At 39.1% G+C, this 16,074-nt stretch overlaps 1 protein-coding gene across 5 annotated transcripts in view; it reads right to left on the reverse strand.

Moving 5' to 3' along the window:
- Positions 1 to 16,074, reverse strand: part of FGD4 (FYVE, RhoGEF and PH domain containing 4) — a 1,935,878-nt gene that overhangs the window by 1,089,956 nt on the left and 829,848 nt on the right. For 4 of the 5 annotated variants that reach the window (XM_044088116.1, XM_044088113.1, XM_044088111.1 and 1 more), the window contains exon 2: positions 17 to 190. The exons of the other annotated variant lie outside the window; for it this stretch is intronic. Coding sequence is in view for 3 of the 4 variants with exons in the window: in XM_044088113.1 (XP_043944048.1) it covers positions 17 to 190 (174 nt within the window). In the remaining variant the exon portion in view is untranslated. The remainder of the gene's footprint in view (positions 1 to 16; positions 191 to 16,074) is intronic. 5 annotated transcript variants of the gene reach the window in all.

Below are 16,074 nucleotides of genomic sequence, written 5' to 3' on the forward strand. Positions count from 1 at the left end.
TATTGCAAATACTTACCTTGTGGTTTTGGACTATTTGTCCAGCTACTGCGTTTGCTGGAGGAAACCTTTCCATTTAATCCCCGAGTTTGACCACCATCTTTTCTTTGTGCTGGTCTGTCTGTCTTAGTTGTACTAGAAACATAGAATTTGGATTCTGATTGTGTAGATTCTGTGTGATTGGAACTGCTACCTGTAAAAGAAGCAAAAGAAAGTTTTACTTAAAAAAAAAAAAAAAAAAAGAAAAAAGAAAAAAAAAAAAAAATATATATATATATATATATATCATCAAGACAAGACTCAGACAAACAACAGTCAAAAAACCAGGTTTTAAATATACACATATTAATCACATAAATTGACAATTAAGTTAATTGATCTAATTTAAAACCACAGTAATATTTGAATATGTATCAAAATCAATCCCCTCCTGTCCTAATATATCTTTTTTATTTATAGGTTTTTTTTTGTATGAAAGATATACCCTCTTGGATGGAAGAAGTGTGTTATTTTTTAGTATATATAGATGTCTCCCATCTTACTTTCATATAAGACCTCTGCATATTCTTCATCACTAAGGTTGTATTTGATTTCTTTTTCAATTCTTAGTTCCAAATTATTACTTAATGGATGAAGAAGGTGGATTAAAGGCACTTTTTTTTAACATCAATGTTGGAGCAACTGGAGCATATCCAAATAAATGCTATTGACCAGTTGGCACCCCCGGGTTGGAACAAATTTGTAACCTTTGGTGAGTAAATTGAAATGTGCATCTGTAACCGGTACGTCACTATATATATATATACATCACACAGACGTGAAGGACATGCAACTAGCTGTTTTACATCTGTTTTCTTCTTGTCTTGCGTCCTTAACTGGACTAATGTCTATATTTAAATGCTATGTTTTTTTAACTGTATAATGCAAATAATACTTAATGTGGAGCTTTTCTCCCTGGGCCTCCGCTGAAAACGGACCTGTGTCCAGTCGGACTCTCCTGGTTAACAAATGTAAATAAATAAATAAATAATAACAGTTTCCTGCAGTAGTACTATACAGTGACAACTGAGAGAATGAAAAATGAACATGCTTCACGTGAAATGCTTAATTACACTTATGCCCTTTTCCACCACACAAAACATCAGCATTTGTGAAGATTAAAAACTATTAATTACCAGAATCTGCAGCATTGTTTTATCCTACATTTATTCTTGACACTTTAAATTCTAAAGCAACACCGCCAGTACCAAAATTATGTTGCAATAGCCTTGTCAAGTTTAATTTGCTTATATGCACACACAGGCAAGCAACAGACTGGTTTGGTAGGTGGTATAAATATATTCAGAAGCTTCTCTTTCCCACCCAGTCAGATTAAAATTTCAGCATCTCAGTGTGTAGTGTGGAAGATCTGGTCTGTATTGAAGGTAAAATGTGGGCGATTTTCATAAGCAAGTGAAACAAAATAGCATATGCATACTAATGCAGCATTCATGAATACTGCAAGTATGGCATGCTAGTCCTGTTCAAGGCATCTGCAATATCCTGCCAAATGCCAGGAGCAGTAAATGTCTCCTCCTTGATCATCTGCATTTCTATGACTCATACCATGATTCCACCCATAACAGTAATAATGAATCTAGAAACAAACAATTCCCAGTTTCTGGAAAAATGACATTGTACAAAGTCAATGCACTTAATGAAACTAAACTTCCAAGTAAATAATTGCAATATACAATAATTCAACAAAAAAGAAAGAAAAAACTACACCCTTACAATATCTTTCCTGCCTCCTCTTATAACAAGTATTTTACATAAGAGATTAACCCATTCCTGTCAGTCAGCTACACTTCATAGTACACATTACTAGTACAGTACAAGCTGTCATCATCTGGTCAGACTAAGGAAATCATCTGAGCTGGTGGTCTTGTATTTCTGTCACTGACTTACCCAACATTGCAAACTAACATCACCATACAAGTGAGTGTAGTTTAAGGATGTGCTCACATTCTCGGCATCAACTAACTACAGACAATGGTAGAAGCCAAATCCATTAATGTTTGCATTCATTTTCTATGACATTTAAGCTGCACAAGTTAAGAGCTATAGCAATGATAGGGAGTTTGTACTAAGATGCAGTGACTCAAGATGGTACAAAGTTTATTAAAACTGAAAGTGAATGACATCTATTACAGGATTTTTCCACAATCAGTGTTAGTAAGAGTGCATTAATTTTGAGGTAATGACTATTAGAGACATTTCTACTGTGGTGGTATGGAACACAAGATAATGTTTTGGTCTGATGGAAAATATCATTGTACTGTGTTGTGGTTCTACAAAGGATATGATGACAGTACGAGTTCAGCAGGTACGTTAAAATACAAGAATTCTTACCCCCCCCCTGGATTTTTCACCTACTCTTCCAAGCAATTAGATTTAATTAAATAAGGGAGATACTGAGTGTTGTCATCATTGGAAATATAAATACTACCGACTACAAGTCAATTGAAATCATTCATAAATATCCCAGACGTTTTTTATTGCCAACGTCTCAAAGTCAGTGAAGTACTGTTTGCATTATTTTTGGGATCATACAGGGTTATAGTAACCGCCCCTAAATAAATAGTAATTGCTGTTACTGATGGTTTCAAAAGTTCCTATTACTTGTCATCTATGATTTGAATAGACTAGCTTTGTGTAAAGACTGGTAAGGATGCAGGTATCACAACTTCCATCAGGGATATCAGATTGTTATTGCAGCAGGTTTCAGTAACACCACTGATCTCCACATCCTCCAGACTCAGAAAACCTTCAGGATTGTATCATTTTTATTTACACTTTTGGTAATAAGTAGAGCCAGTCATTCATTTTATTCTGCTGAAAAAGATAATGGCGGATGTGCAGACAATTTTATACACAAGATGAACACTCAGTGACAGAAGAGATGAAGGCCAGCAGTTGGGCAGCAGCATGGTGAACCACATTATCCTATGAATGGGAAAGCATGTCCAAGATTACATGTTTTCCACTTCAAATTCAAAAAGGCTGCTACTCCATAGCAAAACTGTATGATGACACCAGGCACATTTGGCCCGTGAACAGAAGTATGGGTGATGTCAGAGTGCCAGAATGAAATAGGCTAGTGACACATTAATGGCCAGAACCCATTTGTCTGTAGTTACTGCCTCCCAGAAAGGAAAACAGAGGGAGAATATTTCTCATAGGGGGAATAAAGGCATGGGGGGAAGGAATGAAGATAGTCCCAGAGTTTTGCTTAAAAAGGGAGGCCTCCCTGAAGGGGAATCTCTCTACAGTTTGTCAGAAAATCTTTTTCTAGGTGCCTTACTATGTTTGTGAGAGGCCTAAGATCCCTCTTAGCAGAGGAAGTGAATTTGGCATGCAAAGGCAGTGAACTTAGGCATGCAACTCCTATGGTATCTAAGGACTACACAGAGAAGAATATGCCTTCAGTCTTCACAGTCTTGCCTTGTTCATGCAGAGTTTTGAAAAGACTAGTAGCCTGTGGAACAAACAAAAATTCATAGTGCAAAGTGTAATCCAAGATTTTAGATTTGAATCTCCAGGGATGGGTTGACCCCGTATCCATGCATACTGTCTGATCACTGAGCCTGTGGCAGCAGCCCTGGATATACCATCTACTGCACCATAGATGCATTTCATGCTGTGTTTAGCTTCGGACAGAAGGGACTGCATTTGCTGTTTAGAGTCTGCAGTCTGAGTTTCCACAAAGACTGTAGCACAGAACGCAGGTATTTAGTCATTTGTGTTTGATAATTAATAATTCTGAATGCTAAAGTGGAGGAGATATAGACTTTTTTTTACCCCACCTATCCATGTCCCTGCTGTCCTTGTCTGTGGGGAGGGCATCAGCAATGGGAAGCAACTCAAATGGCTCATCTGAGAGTGAAAATGCAACAGGATCAGCCAAAACAATTTTATACAGGTATTTAAGCTCATCAGGGAACTTATAAAATCTGTTTGGTCTTTAAGGAGCAGGAGGCCAAGAATCATTGTGCTACTCCATAAGGAAGTAGACTGAAAGGCATTCTGATAAGCCTCCAGGACTGAGGACGGACTGGTGAAGGGGCTGGAGTACCCATCTCCAAAAGACTGTAGTATCATTTTTGTACCTCAGAGATTTGCACTGACTGCCATTCAAAATATATCATGTTCTGAATAGTTTCTCCAAAGGAAGCTGTGAGAGTAAAGAACAGGTTAAAATGGATTTCTGTGGATTTTTCTGAAAATGTGAAATAAATGTTCTGCATTTCAATTTGTAGAGTGCACTCAGCTGGAACTCAGTTACCTAACTTGGCAAAATTATACAGCTTCGCATTCATTGTTAATAAGAATCATAAGTAAAATATTTTATCTCATAAACTATGCAGCTTTGTAAAATTATTATCTACAATCAGGTCAAGATGAACTCTTGTATGCAGCTCTGTCTTGTCAACACAATACGCAAAGATAGGCAAAGGACAAAAAGAGTTATTCTTCAGGAACAGAACGTTTAAAATATGGAAAACAAACTGTCAGCAGGCCAGCTCCAAGGGAAAGACTTATTATTCTGGCAAATTCTCTAAACTGCTAATGCAGGCAGAAAAGACACTATAAAGATTGGGACCTTTTTTTGTATGAGAAACTTTGATTATTCTATTCTTGCACACCTAAAACTGTAAACTGAAGTACGTTTTTGATGTATATACCTTTCATTGTTAAGCTAGATGTAAACCTTGTGTGCAGTAAATGAATGTCGTAAAAGCAGAACTGTCTCAGTGTCTTCACTGAGTAAAAGTACAGACTACCTGAATAGTGTAGTATAACTTTAACAGAAGTCTCATCCAAGGGAGAATCAGAAGAAAGGGGAGTCCCCTTCATCTGAGGAGACCTGTTAAGGAGAGTAAAGTTGAAAAGAGTAATCCAGAGAATGATCAGAATTTGACTCTGGATTCTCCTTACAGGAGGAAGAGTCTAAAGAGTGCTTTTGTGGTGTGGCTTGAGTTAGCAGAGTCACAAAAGGGGGGGCTTTAGGGACATGAGAGCTTTAAATAAGTCCTGAAAGAAGTCCATCCACTCTTTCTCTGGAAAGTGTAGATGTCATCACATACTTGTTTTTTCTTTATAGGGGTGATGTCCATGTATGAGCCTTGGAGGTTTGGAGCCTTGTTTCTTTTCAATCAGTGTACCAAGGACTTCTTCCTATCCAAGATCTGAAGGATTCTGTGTGGACCCTCTGAGATAATAAAACATGGTTTACCTGTGGTATCTGCAGTCTGTGAGGCATCAAGGGGCATATTAGCCTTAAAGGGGGGTCTCGGTGGCAGGGTCCTGAGAGGTAATCTCATGTACCGTGGGTATATCTGACTCACAGATGTTGAGATGATTCAATCATCTCAAGGTCTCTTGAGTTTCTTCTTAGGGCAATGGGTGATGTCAGAAGGTGGCGAGTCTGTCATTTTAGACTGAGCAAAGCTATCACTGAGCTTCATTAAAGGTGTTAAGCATGGGAAGTACTCGATCTGAGGGTCTTAGGAATAAATGACTGACATATGGAGCAGGATTTGAAGTAGTGCTCTGTGCCTAGGCAAAAAATACACAGTTTGCAATTCCTTGTACAAAATCTGCCTACCACACTCGCAGTTACCTCTCCTAGTGGACATCTAAAAAATGTAAAAAACAGTCTAAGAAACAAGAAAGGAAGGCTCCCCAACAGGGCAGTTATCTGGCAATGGTTATGCAAAGCAATGATACCAATGATCAAATGTGGATTAGTCCAAATGGGTGCATGACCTGCATTTAGGCTGGAGGTGAGATAGTCTGAGGATCTTGTGTGTATATCCGGCTTCATACCCTAATACACATGAACTGAGGTCACACGTTGGATGTACAAAGGTAAAGCTTTGGTACCCCCCGCCAGACAATGATGAAAACCTATCCTTTATGTATAATGCAACAGTGATTTCAGTTAGCTCATCTATCACTGATTTAGATGACAGCTACTTTTTGGAATACTTTTAACATAAAATGAAACAGCAATATGTGATGGAATCAGCACTCCATTAAAAGGAGAGCCTGTGTCACAGCCAAAAAATATTAGAAGAGTAAATGGACTTATTCACAACTGCACATATTGCATGAAAATGTCAGATGTGTATTTCAATAGCTTAAATCAGAGGCACTGTTCTTTCTAGCATCGATTGTACCGAATCAATTAATTTCTTTGTGTCTGTGTGTATAAATGTACATATATATATATATATATATATATATATATATACATACATGTGTGTGTATATATATATATATATATATATATATATATATATATATATATATGTGTGTATGCAGGTGTGTATATATATATATATATTTATATATAATACATACATATAATATTATATAATATATGTGTGTATGCAGGTGTATATATATATATATATATATATATATATATATATATATATATATATATATATATATATACACATACACACACACACATTTTATAGATATATAGGTTACAGACAAGTTGTTGAACCAGCGGAAATGCCAGTACAGCTCATGGAATGTGCTGGCATTGTTTTTGTGCAAGAATGAGGTAAAGTGGGGATCAGGGAATTTGCTCTTTCCTCACTGTAATGCAGTGTCATAGTTGGTATATAATTAGCAGAAGGTGTGGGGTCACACCCCCCACCAAAAAAACAAACTTCTTTGTGTTTTCTCTTTGTTTTCAATAGTCTGCTGTTTTCAAGTTATGTCTGATCAGTTGTCATTCGATCAAAGACATTTTATATGCGTTAACTAACACACACACACACTTTATATATATATATATATATATATATATATAGCACTTTCTTAGTTTTCAAAGTATGGCACTGTACCTGGCTTTCCTTTTTTAGATAAGGAATATGCAAACAAAAATACTTTTTTTCTAGTTACTGCTGAACAGCACAGGCTCCTGTAAGTTGTTAGTTCAAGGGTTCAAACCTGAATACGCCAGTAGCAGTTAGATGATCTCCACGTCTTTTATTTGGAAAGAGAAACCGATCTGATTGCTCAGCTCATTCCAATAAAAAACTAGTGACTATCAGAATGGGTACAGTGTGTGTGTGTGTGTGTGTGTGTATGTGTGTGTGTTTGATTCGTTCCTTTAGAAGGTGTAAAAACTGACTGTGGATTAGAATATACAGTGTCACAACAGCCAATTAAATTTAATCCCTAAGAAGTCCATGTTCTGAAACTCTACAAGTTAAAGTGGACTGTCAGGCATATGGGCATGGTGAAGACTAACAGAAACAGCCTAGGACACAACTTACAGCACAGTAAATTCAGTTGGAGGGGTGTCTGGTCTCTGGAAAGAATTAATGACAGTATATACTGTCTTCTAAATCAAGACATCAAGACAGCATGGCATGAGATAGTAAAAAGACAGCCAGATGACAAGCAGCTTGCGGACATATGGCGTGAACTGATCTCAAGCCAAAAGCAACAACAGATACTGGCCCAGATTAAAAAAAAAAAAAAAAAAAAGTACCAACAAGAGAGAAATCTCCACCATTTGCCATGGCTATGTTAGCATTACTAGTGTAAGCCATTTATCCAGTAAGGTTTTAATTAAAATGATGAAGATGACTTGGACAATTTTGTCAAATGCTGTTAAAGTGTGTATTCTGCTTTAAGTACACAGAGAGCAGTGGGGTAGACTTCTCATTACTCCCTCACTGGGAAGACACATATTATCTGATAGCAACTGTTCTTGAGGCAATATTCAAAATTCCAATGTGTGACATTTAATTTTGAAAGATTACATGAAGTTCAAAGAAAGTTTACAGAAATGAAGAATACTTAAAGTGAATGGGTAGCAGAATTAAACATGTTATGTAATAAATGTGTAAGTGGTGCACACCACACAACCCAAGAACAGCTGACTGATAAAAATGAAAGGGAATAATGCTCAACATTATTTTGGAGGGCACTGGTCTGTTTAACAAGCCCAGTGTGTACAACAGCTGGTATCATAAATGTTAGTTATAATCTCTCTGTCTCTAGTAGGGCACAATTAAACATTGGGACTCGCAGGTTGACCATATGTGGATCTAAAAGATCTCACTGGGTGCTAGACCAAGACTCCATCTGCCCCTATTTTCATTTCATTAACTATTTTTAAACATTTCTTTTTCATCTTGCTTTAGAATATCTCTTTGAAACTAGTACCATTAAAGAGTAGCTTACTTTCCTCAAAATTAGAGGGTATGGCGGTTATTTTTATTTTATTTGACATTTGTTAAACATGTTGGTCCAACTGAGCCAGAATCCTATTTTCAGTGGAGACCTGAGGAGAAAAGCTCCAGTACAATGCAGCTCCAGTACAATGCAATCAATGTACATTTAAGACAGACAATGGAAGAGAAATAGGATGGTATCATAAGGCAAATAAAGATGAATTAAAAGTTGGTACATAGCAAGACAGATACAATGACATATAAAAATTAAAACTAAATTTAATACAAATGATGTTACACAACAAAGAGGAAAGTCAACATTGAAAACAAATTTACACATAGATTGCAGCAGAGAATGGAACAACGAGTGTAGTACAGGATTATATATCACCTATTAGGGTGTAGTAGAAGTACTGTAATTGTAGAGAATCTATGAAAGTTGGAGTTGTTAACAGAAAATTTGAATTCTAGATAAAGGGGGTGGATTTATGTGGGGTCCTGGCAGGGGCAGATTTGTGAGTTTGACGGGGAGTTTTTCATCTCTTTTTTGAATCAATTTGTGTGTGAGATGTTTCTTATACTAGAAGGGAGTTTGTTCCAGGCTTGAGATAGCGGGTATTAGTATAAAAGTTTATCACTGTTTTTATTGGGCTTAGCATTTTTGCCAAGGCTGGTGCCAATAACAGCTTCTGCACCACATGATCCACATCCAGATCTGACAGGCTAATAAAGGATCGAGAGGGGCATACCAAAGGTTGTACTGACTGAAGTAGCAGGCTCTTAGGTGCTTCAGACAGGTTCCAAGACTGGGGACCGGCTCCGAAAGGTAAAGACTGTCGGCTCCGATGGCAGTGGAGCCGACGTCGAAGACTTTTAGATTTCTTCGAGTCTGAAGTCTTGGAAGACTTTGAGGACTTGCTGGATCCATCTTGATCACTCAAAGCTTCCTGAAACAACGGTTTCAACAACCCTCTGTCAATCAATTTTCTCTTCCTTTCCTTTAAGACCCTACAGGAGAAGGAATGGCATATAGCACAGCTGTTTTGTAAATGCAAAGCTCCTAGATAGTATACACAATTAACATGGCTGGCTGTTACAGACATCTTTTGGCCACACTATGGGCACTTTTTAAACCCAGACTTGGGGTGCTTGTTTTGGTCAGCCATTTGAGAAAAATTACTGTCACACAATACAAATCTGGCAGTAATTAACTACAAGAAGCCTTAAAAAAAATCAGGCTAAGTCAGACACACACAACAGAAATGCAAAGGTCAATATATATATATATATATATATATATATATATATATATATATATATCTATATATGTTGTATCTTTTGGCTTTTCCTGGTTAGGGGTCGCCACAGTGGAACTCCTGTCCGCTAATGACTGGCAGTAGATTTTTACGTACCGACTTGCCAGGTCTGACGCACAACCTTCAACGAAGGTACGCCCATTCACGCAGGTCTCCACACAGAAGACGCTTTAGCTGAGAATCGAACAGGACAACGTCTTACTGTGAGGCGACAACGCTACCACAGCATTACCACCGCAGCTTATATATATATATATATATATATATATATATATATATATATATATATGACAGTCGCTGACTAAGCACACTCTAATAACTAGCAAAAAACTTTTAAACTAGGCCTAAAATAAGAGACCACTAGAAGACTTTATAACACATTAAGGGAAGGGACTAAAAAGCAGAAATACACACAATAAAGCTGTAAGAGCTTAGTAAAACTATCTTAAGTATACCAGCTATCTAAATATCAGAATAAAGAAGTAGAAAAAATAGTTTACTGGCCCGAGCTAATTCAGAACCTCCTCTCTATTGCAGTGGCAAACTAGAACTGAGGTAATTCCAGGTGCATCATGGGATATGGACTTGGTCTCGAGCTATTTGAAGATGTCGAGCTTTGCAATTGGCCGCTCTGGAGCCGTGGGATCGGTTCCGAACCCATCAGTAAAGAATGAACGGCGATATTAAACTACTTCACATCATAACTTCTTTATCTGATGTTGTCAATCTTCATTCATTCTTGACTGTTGCAACAGAGTCCCCAGCTATTTTAGATTCTGGGAGGCACTAAGGATGGATATTCCTGAGCACCATAGAGCCAGAGGATGCTCTTCCCCTGGAGACCATGTCTAATTTGTAATGAGTGATAATGATATGAGGAGTAGCCCAAGTTGCAGCTGCGCATATGTCTTCCATAGAAGCTCTGGAATGGAAGACTACTGAAGTGGAAACAGATCTAGTAGAAAGAGCTCTAACTTTTGTTGGTAAATCAAGTTTATTCTGACTGTCAATAAATGTAATGCAGTCTCTCAACCATTTTGACAAAGTGACCTTTGAAACTGGTCTGCCCAATCTAGTGCCCGAAAAGGATAGAAACAGCTGGTCTGATTTTCTAGATGAGTTTGTTCTGTCCAAGTAAAAACGTAATTGTGGACATTCAACAAATGTAAGCAATACTTTCCTTTATTTGAAAAATTTGGAAAGAAGCCTGGTAAATCTATGGTCTGGTTGATATTCGAGTCTGACACCACTTTAGGAAGAAAGGCAGGATTAGTTTCCAAGTGATACTCTCTTTTTATAAAAAATGATGCATGGATACTTCACACACTGAGTCTGTAACTCTGAAATTCTCCTGGCAGACGTGATAGCTACCAGGAAGAGGGTCTTCCAAGAAAAAAAGTTGAGGTCACAGGTGGCTGCTGGCTCAAAGGGCTGACAAACTAAACATTGCAAGACCAAGGTTAGATCCCAAGGCAGTATAGGATCTTTGAAAGGTGACTTCAAATGTACAGCGCCCTTAAGAAAGGTTTTGCAAAGATGGTGAGACATCAAAGAATGATCATTAAATCCATTATGGAAATTCAAAATGGTGACTAAGTGAACTCTAATGGTAGAAGTTGAGGCTCCCAACTGACCGGTGCCAGAAACATGGCCTCAAACTGAATAACAAAAATAAAAAAGCATCATCATCCCCTTTTGGGGAGAATGATGTCCCCACAAATTATCACATTGATAATAAGGCACTAAGCATGCAATCAGTCATGATAGACTTGGGAACCCAGCTTGATAGCAAAATGACTTTTAACCACCACACTGCCTCCACTGCATGGAAAGTTTTCTACATGGCCCACCTCATTAGTAAGGGTATTTCATCCAGGGACAAGGTGGTCATAACATCCCTGTATTCTTCCCTTATAAGACCAATTATTGAATACAAAGCACCTTTCAGCATGTACCTTGCAAAGCACATGGAGCAGCTGGAGAGACCACAGAGATTCCTCACCCAGAGAATCCAGGGCCTCAAACATCTACCTTACACAGATAGGCTAAAAGCCCTGTCCCTCTACTCAGTCTCCTCCAGACTCCTCAGTGGTGACCTCTGTCTGGCATACAAAGCAATCTCAGACCCTGCACTGATGGGACTGCTGCATATCCGCAAGTCAAGCTCCCACTTGAGTAACCCGCACGCGAGACCTCAACCTGGTCTGTGACATCAACAGGGCTTGTTGGAAGGGCAGATTTGTGTCCCAGAGACTCCCCCTTTTGTGGAATAGACTCCCTCTCCACGTAAAGCAGAGTACCTCATTAAACATTTTTAAGCATAACCTGGATAACTGAATGGGGAACAGAAAATACACCTCTGGGATTCCACCTATGTCCCTGCTGGACGGGTTCCTACTACATGACCAAAGATGCATTCTTTCGTTTTCATCACTGTAGTGCGATCTCGTAGTTGGTATATTTAAGTAGTGGGGGTGTGAGGGGCACAGCCCCCCACGTCGGAGGGTGGGGGGCCCCCACTTTATGTTATGTTTTAAGTGGGTTTTTTTTTTTTTTTTTTGGAACAGCGATTTGTTTCCCATGGAAAAAAATCGCTGTTCTATGCGTTCGAGTTTGTAAGCTTTCACTTACATGGGGTCAATAAATCCATCATTCACTTTTCTAAGCATTCGATGATTTAATATAGACCCGTGGTGACTTGTTGAAACATGGGCTAAATTGTTGGCTAGGCTTGTAAGGGCCTCAGGGCCAATAGACTAGTAACTTCCTATGACCCTAAATAAGCTAAATATTCCAGGACCTTATCGACCAGAGCCAAGAAAGGATCACAACCATTTTTATCTGACCAGATAGAAAATCTCTTCCATTTGCCAAAGTAAACTTTTCTGGTGGATGGTTTATGAGATGCCAGAAGCATCTTTTGCACTGGGGAAGACAAATTATTTTGCCTGCCAATTACTGGAAGTAGAGAAACCAAGCCATCAGCTTGAGGTGTTGAAGGATGGGATGGACCAAGCCCTGAGGATGAGACAACAGACCTGGATTTGGACCCAGGGTCCACTGGCGGTGAACCAGGTGAGACCAGAGAAAGGGAAACCAGATCTGATGGGGCCAATAAGGTGCAATGATATTCATTTTGCTTCTCAACTGTTGGGCTTTCTTCAGAAATTGGGGAATTAGAGGGATCGGTAGGAAGGCATATAGAAGTCCCAAAGGCCAGTCGTCGAGAAGTGCATCTCTCAGAGACTCCTTCCGAGGGGAGACTAGGGCAAAGTAGCTGTTGCATTTGTGGTTTATGGGACAGGCAAACAGGTCACATTAAGGATGACCCCCACTGATGAAAAATTATCGTTGCTACATTGGGATTGAGAGGCCACTTGTGAGGTAGAAGGATACACCTGCTTAGCTTGTCCGCAATCACGTTGGAGTTTCCCAGGATATGTGTTGCTACTAGAAAGTGGTCGGAGGCAATTGCCCATTGCCAACCTCTTAGAACTTCCCGACAAACAGGGTAAGATCCAGTTCCCCCCTGTTTATGTAACAGATTGCTGATATGTTGTCTGACTGGATAGCAACTGTTCCTGAAGGACAGACTGGAATGCTTTCAATGCTAAAAGCACTACCCCTAGTTCTAAGACACTGATATGCAGATTGACCTCTTGAGGGGACCAAGCACCTTGGACTGTCCTTCTCTGAAAATGCCCCCACCCTATCAGGGAAGTGTCCATGGTCACTACTTCTTTGGGCTGACAGGGGTCAAAGGGACAGCTCCATAAGTTCTCTTCTGGCTTCATCCACCAAGATAAATCCTGTCTGCAGTGGTTTGTTATGAGGACTGTAAGAGACAGTGGGTGAGTTAACAGTGACCACTGTGATGCCAGGAGCCACCTGAAGTGGCCTTATGTGGTACCTCGCCAGGGGACTAAAGTGATTGTTGCTGCCATGGACCCAAGAATTTGTAGAACTAGATAAGCAGGAACCTTGTCTCGTGAGAGTATCACTTGAAGTTGCAACCTCAATTTTAACAGTCTGTGAAGAGGGAGGAAGGCCACACAGGATTTTGTATTTAGTTTTGCTCTGATGAATTCTAGACCCTGTGTGGGAGATTTTTGTCTGTTGCTTGAGATGCCTAAGAACTTGACAAGGCGTAGACTGCAGTCTAAGGCACAAAGCAGTTGATGCTTGGTGGGGGTGGTGAGGAGCCAGTTTTCTAAATATGGAAACACACAGAATCCCTGTAGCCTTAAGTGAGCTCCTACAATTGCCATGCATTTGGTGAACACCCTGGGGGCTGTGGTGAGAGTTATATATTACCAAAAAACTTTTAGGTCTTAGCTGACAGCACAGCTGATACGTCCAATTTTCTATGCAGCAAATGAGATCTGAGGTAAAGGGGAAGAGAGGCAGTATGGGCAGCCTTAGCTTGAGAGTTTTTGGCTGGCGTGAGCTTGATATAATGGCCAAGTCAATTCCGAGGGTCAGAACTGAACCCAACAGTCAAGAATGAATGAAGACTAACAACATCAGATCATCTAATTAGATATATCATCTTAACACCATCCTCATCAACCTGGCAAAAATGACCATGCACTTCCAAAAGTTGAAAGGTGCAGAAAAATATAAAATGTACTTTGAAGTGCTTCACTGAGACTGAATTTTAAGACTGTCATTTGGTTTTGGAAGTCCACATTATGTCAGGCTAAAAATAATATCACGGCTTTTATTAATATCTTTTTCCTCATACACAGTTCTATTCAGAGAAGGCAATGAAAGGAAATGTGACTCAGAAATATGAGCATGCATGCTTTTGCTTCAGCCCATTAGGCATGTTGCCCATATAAAGTTGTTGGAACAAATTTTAAGATGAGAACTAATCCTAAATCACTGTGAAAATTGAGACATTTCGTGGAGAGGTATGCCTGTGCAATGGCTATCTTTCCTAGAGTTGAATGCAAAGGCAAAAGTATCACAGCTCTTACATGTGCAAAATAGCTCCATGGGCTAAAATAAACCATGATAAAATTAAAGTAAAATAATATTCTCTGTAAACATGTTCAGGACTAACACAACAGCTGAAGAGTTAATGACCTGCAAGACAATATTCTGTCTTTAATTTTTTTCTCATACTTGCCGAGTTTCAGTTCTTAGTGTGAACTGTAAAGTTGTTGTTGTTTGTCTTTTGGCTTTTCCCGGTGAGGGGTCGCCACAGCGGAACTCTGGTCCACTAATGATTGGCAGTAGATTTTTACGAAACGCCGAGGTGTCAGCTCGACGCCCAACCTTCAATGAAGGCATGCCCATTTATGCACGCATGTCTTTCGAAACGCCACCCAACCGCGGGAAGGACATGCAGACTCCACACAGAAGGCACTCCCAAGCCCAGCCGAGAATCGAACGGGAGAACCTTTTGCTGTGGGGTAACAATGCTACCGCCGTACCACAGTGTTACCTGTAAAGTATAATCTATTATTACTGACACAAAGATTTTAAAATGAAGCAGCTGTTTAGCCCCACAAAAAAATAACAGGGAAGTCATTAACTACATCACACTGCTGGCCAAAACTAATATATGCAATGACACCAGAAAACAGTATGCAATCTTGCAAACATGCAGGGTGCTTGTCACATCTAAACTCAGTAAGGCCATAATGTTATCATAGAAATGAATCATTAGCCAATTGCCTTGCTCCACCATCCCTGGGAAGGCGAGTAGACTCACCTTTTTCCACTGTGGCCAACTCTTCTGCTTCTCAAGATCTTTTGTAAACCTTGGACCTTGGCTATGTATAATATGCTTTGCTTCTGTGCATTTCAAGGTTACCTGGCAGTCAAGTGCTTTCTTTAAAAGATGATGTTATTTTCCATGCTCAGAAAATGCTTGGTGGTCTTTAAGACTAAATGCTTGAGATCAGGTTGTGGTTCAGGAAGGAGAATGAACCATACCTTCTATCTGGAAATTCTAAAGTTTTCATATTAAATCCCTTCAAATCTTCAAAATAAGTCATCTGGAGTCAGTATTCATTTAAAGCTTACTTGGATTAGCACTTTTGTCTTATATTTTGTCAGATCAAAAAAAGCTTATAGTAAAACCGGCTAAAGCATTGCTCTTTTATCTTAATTCCAGCAGAGGGGCATGGGGGAGCAGTTGTTGTGATCAGTTTTCCTATTAGCCTTTTAATTCATTGTAATTAAAGCTTCCCAATTGGCTGTGCTTCCTTGCAACTAATTTGAATATGGATTTCAGAATTAACTGTTTAATTGGCTGCAAATGAAGCTCCCAAATTGGTTGTGCTTTGTTATTACTAATTTGCATAAGGTTTTCAGACATAAGGAAAAACATTACTTCATTAGGGAATAGTACCCATGTACAAAACCATTACCTCATTATGATAGTTAGAATTATCCTGGCAGAAATCAAGCTGCCCACCACTATAGTATGTATCTTCCACAGAATTTGATCTTCACAATATTTGTAACATTTAATTCCAACCAAGGTTATGATGGATGAAGTTGATCAA

This window comes from Protopterus annectens, chromosome 11.part0, assembly GCF_019279795.1.
Source record: "Protopterus annectens isolate FY-2018-M chromosome 11.part0, PAN1.0, whole genome shotgun sequence".
Classification (NCBI taxonomy): domain Eukaryota; kingdom Metazoa; phylum Chordata; order Ceratodontiformes; family Protopteridae; genus Protopterus; species Protopterus annectens.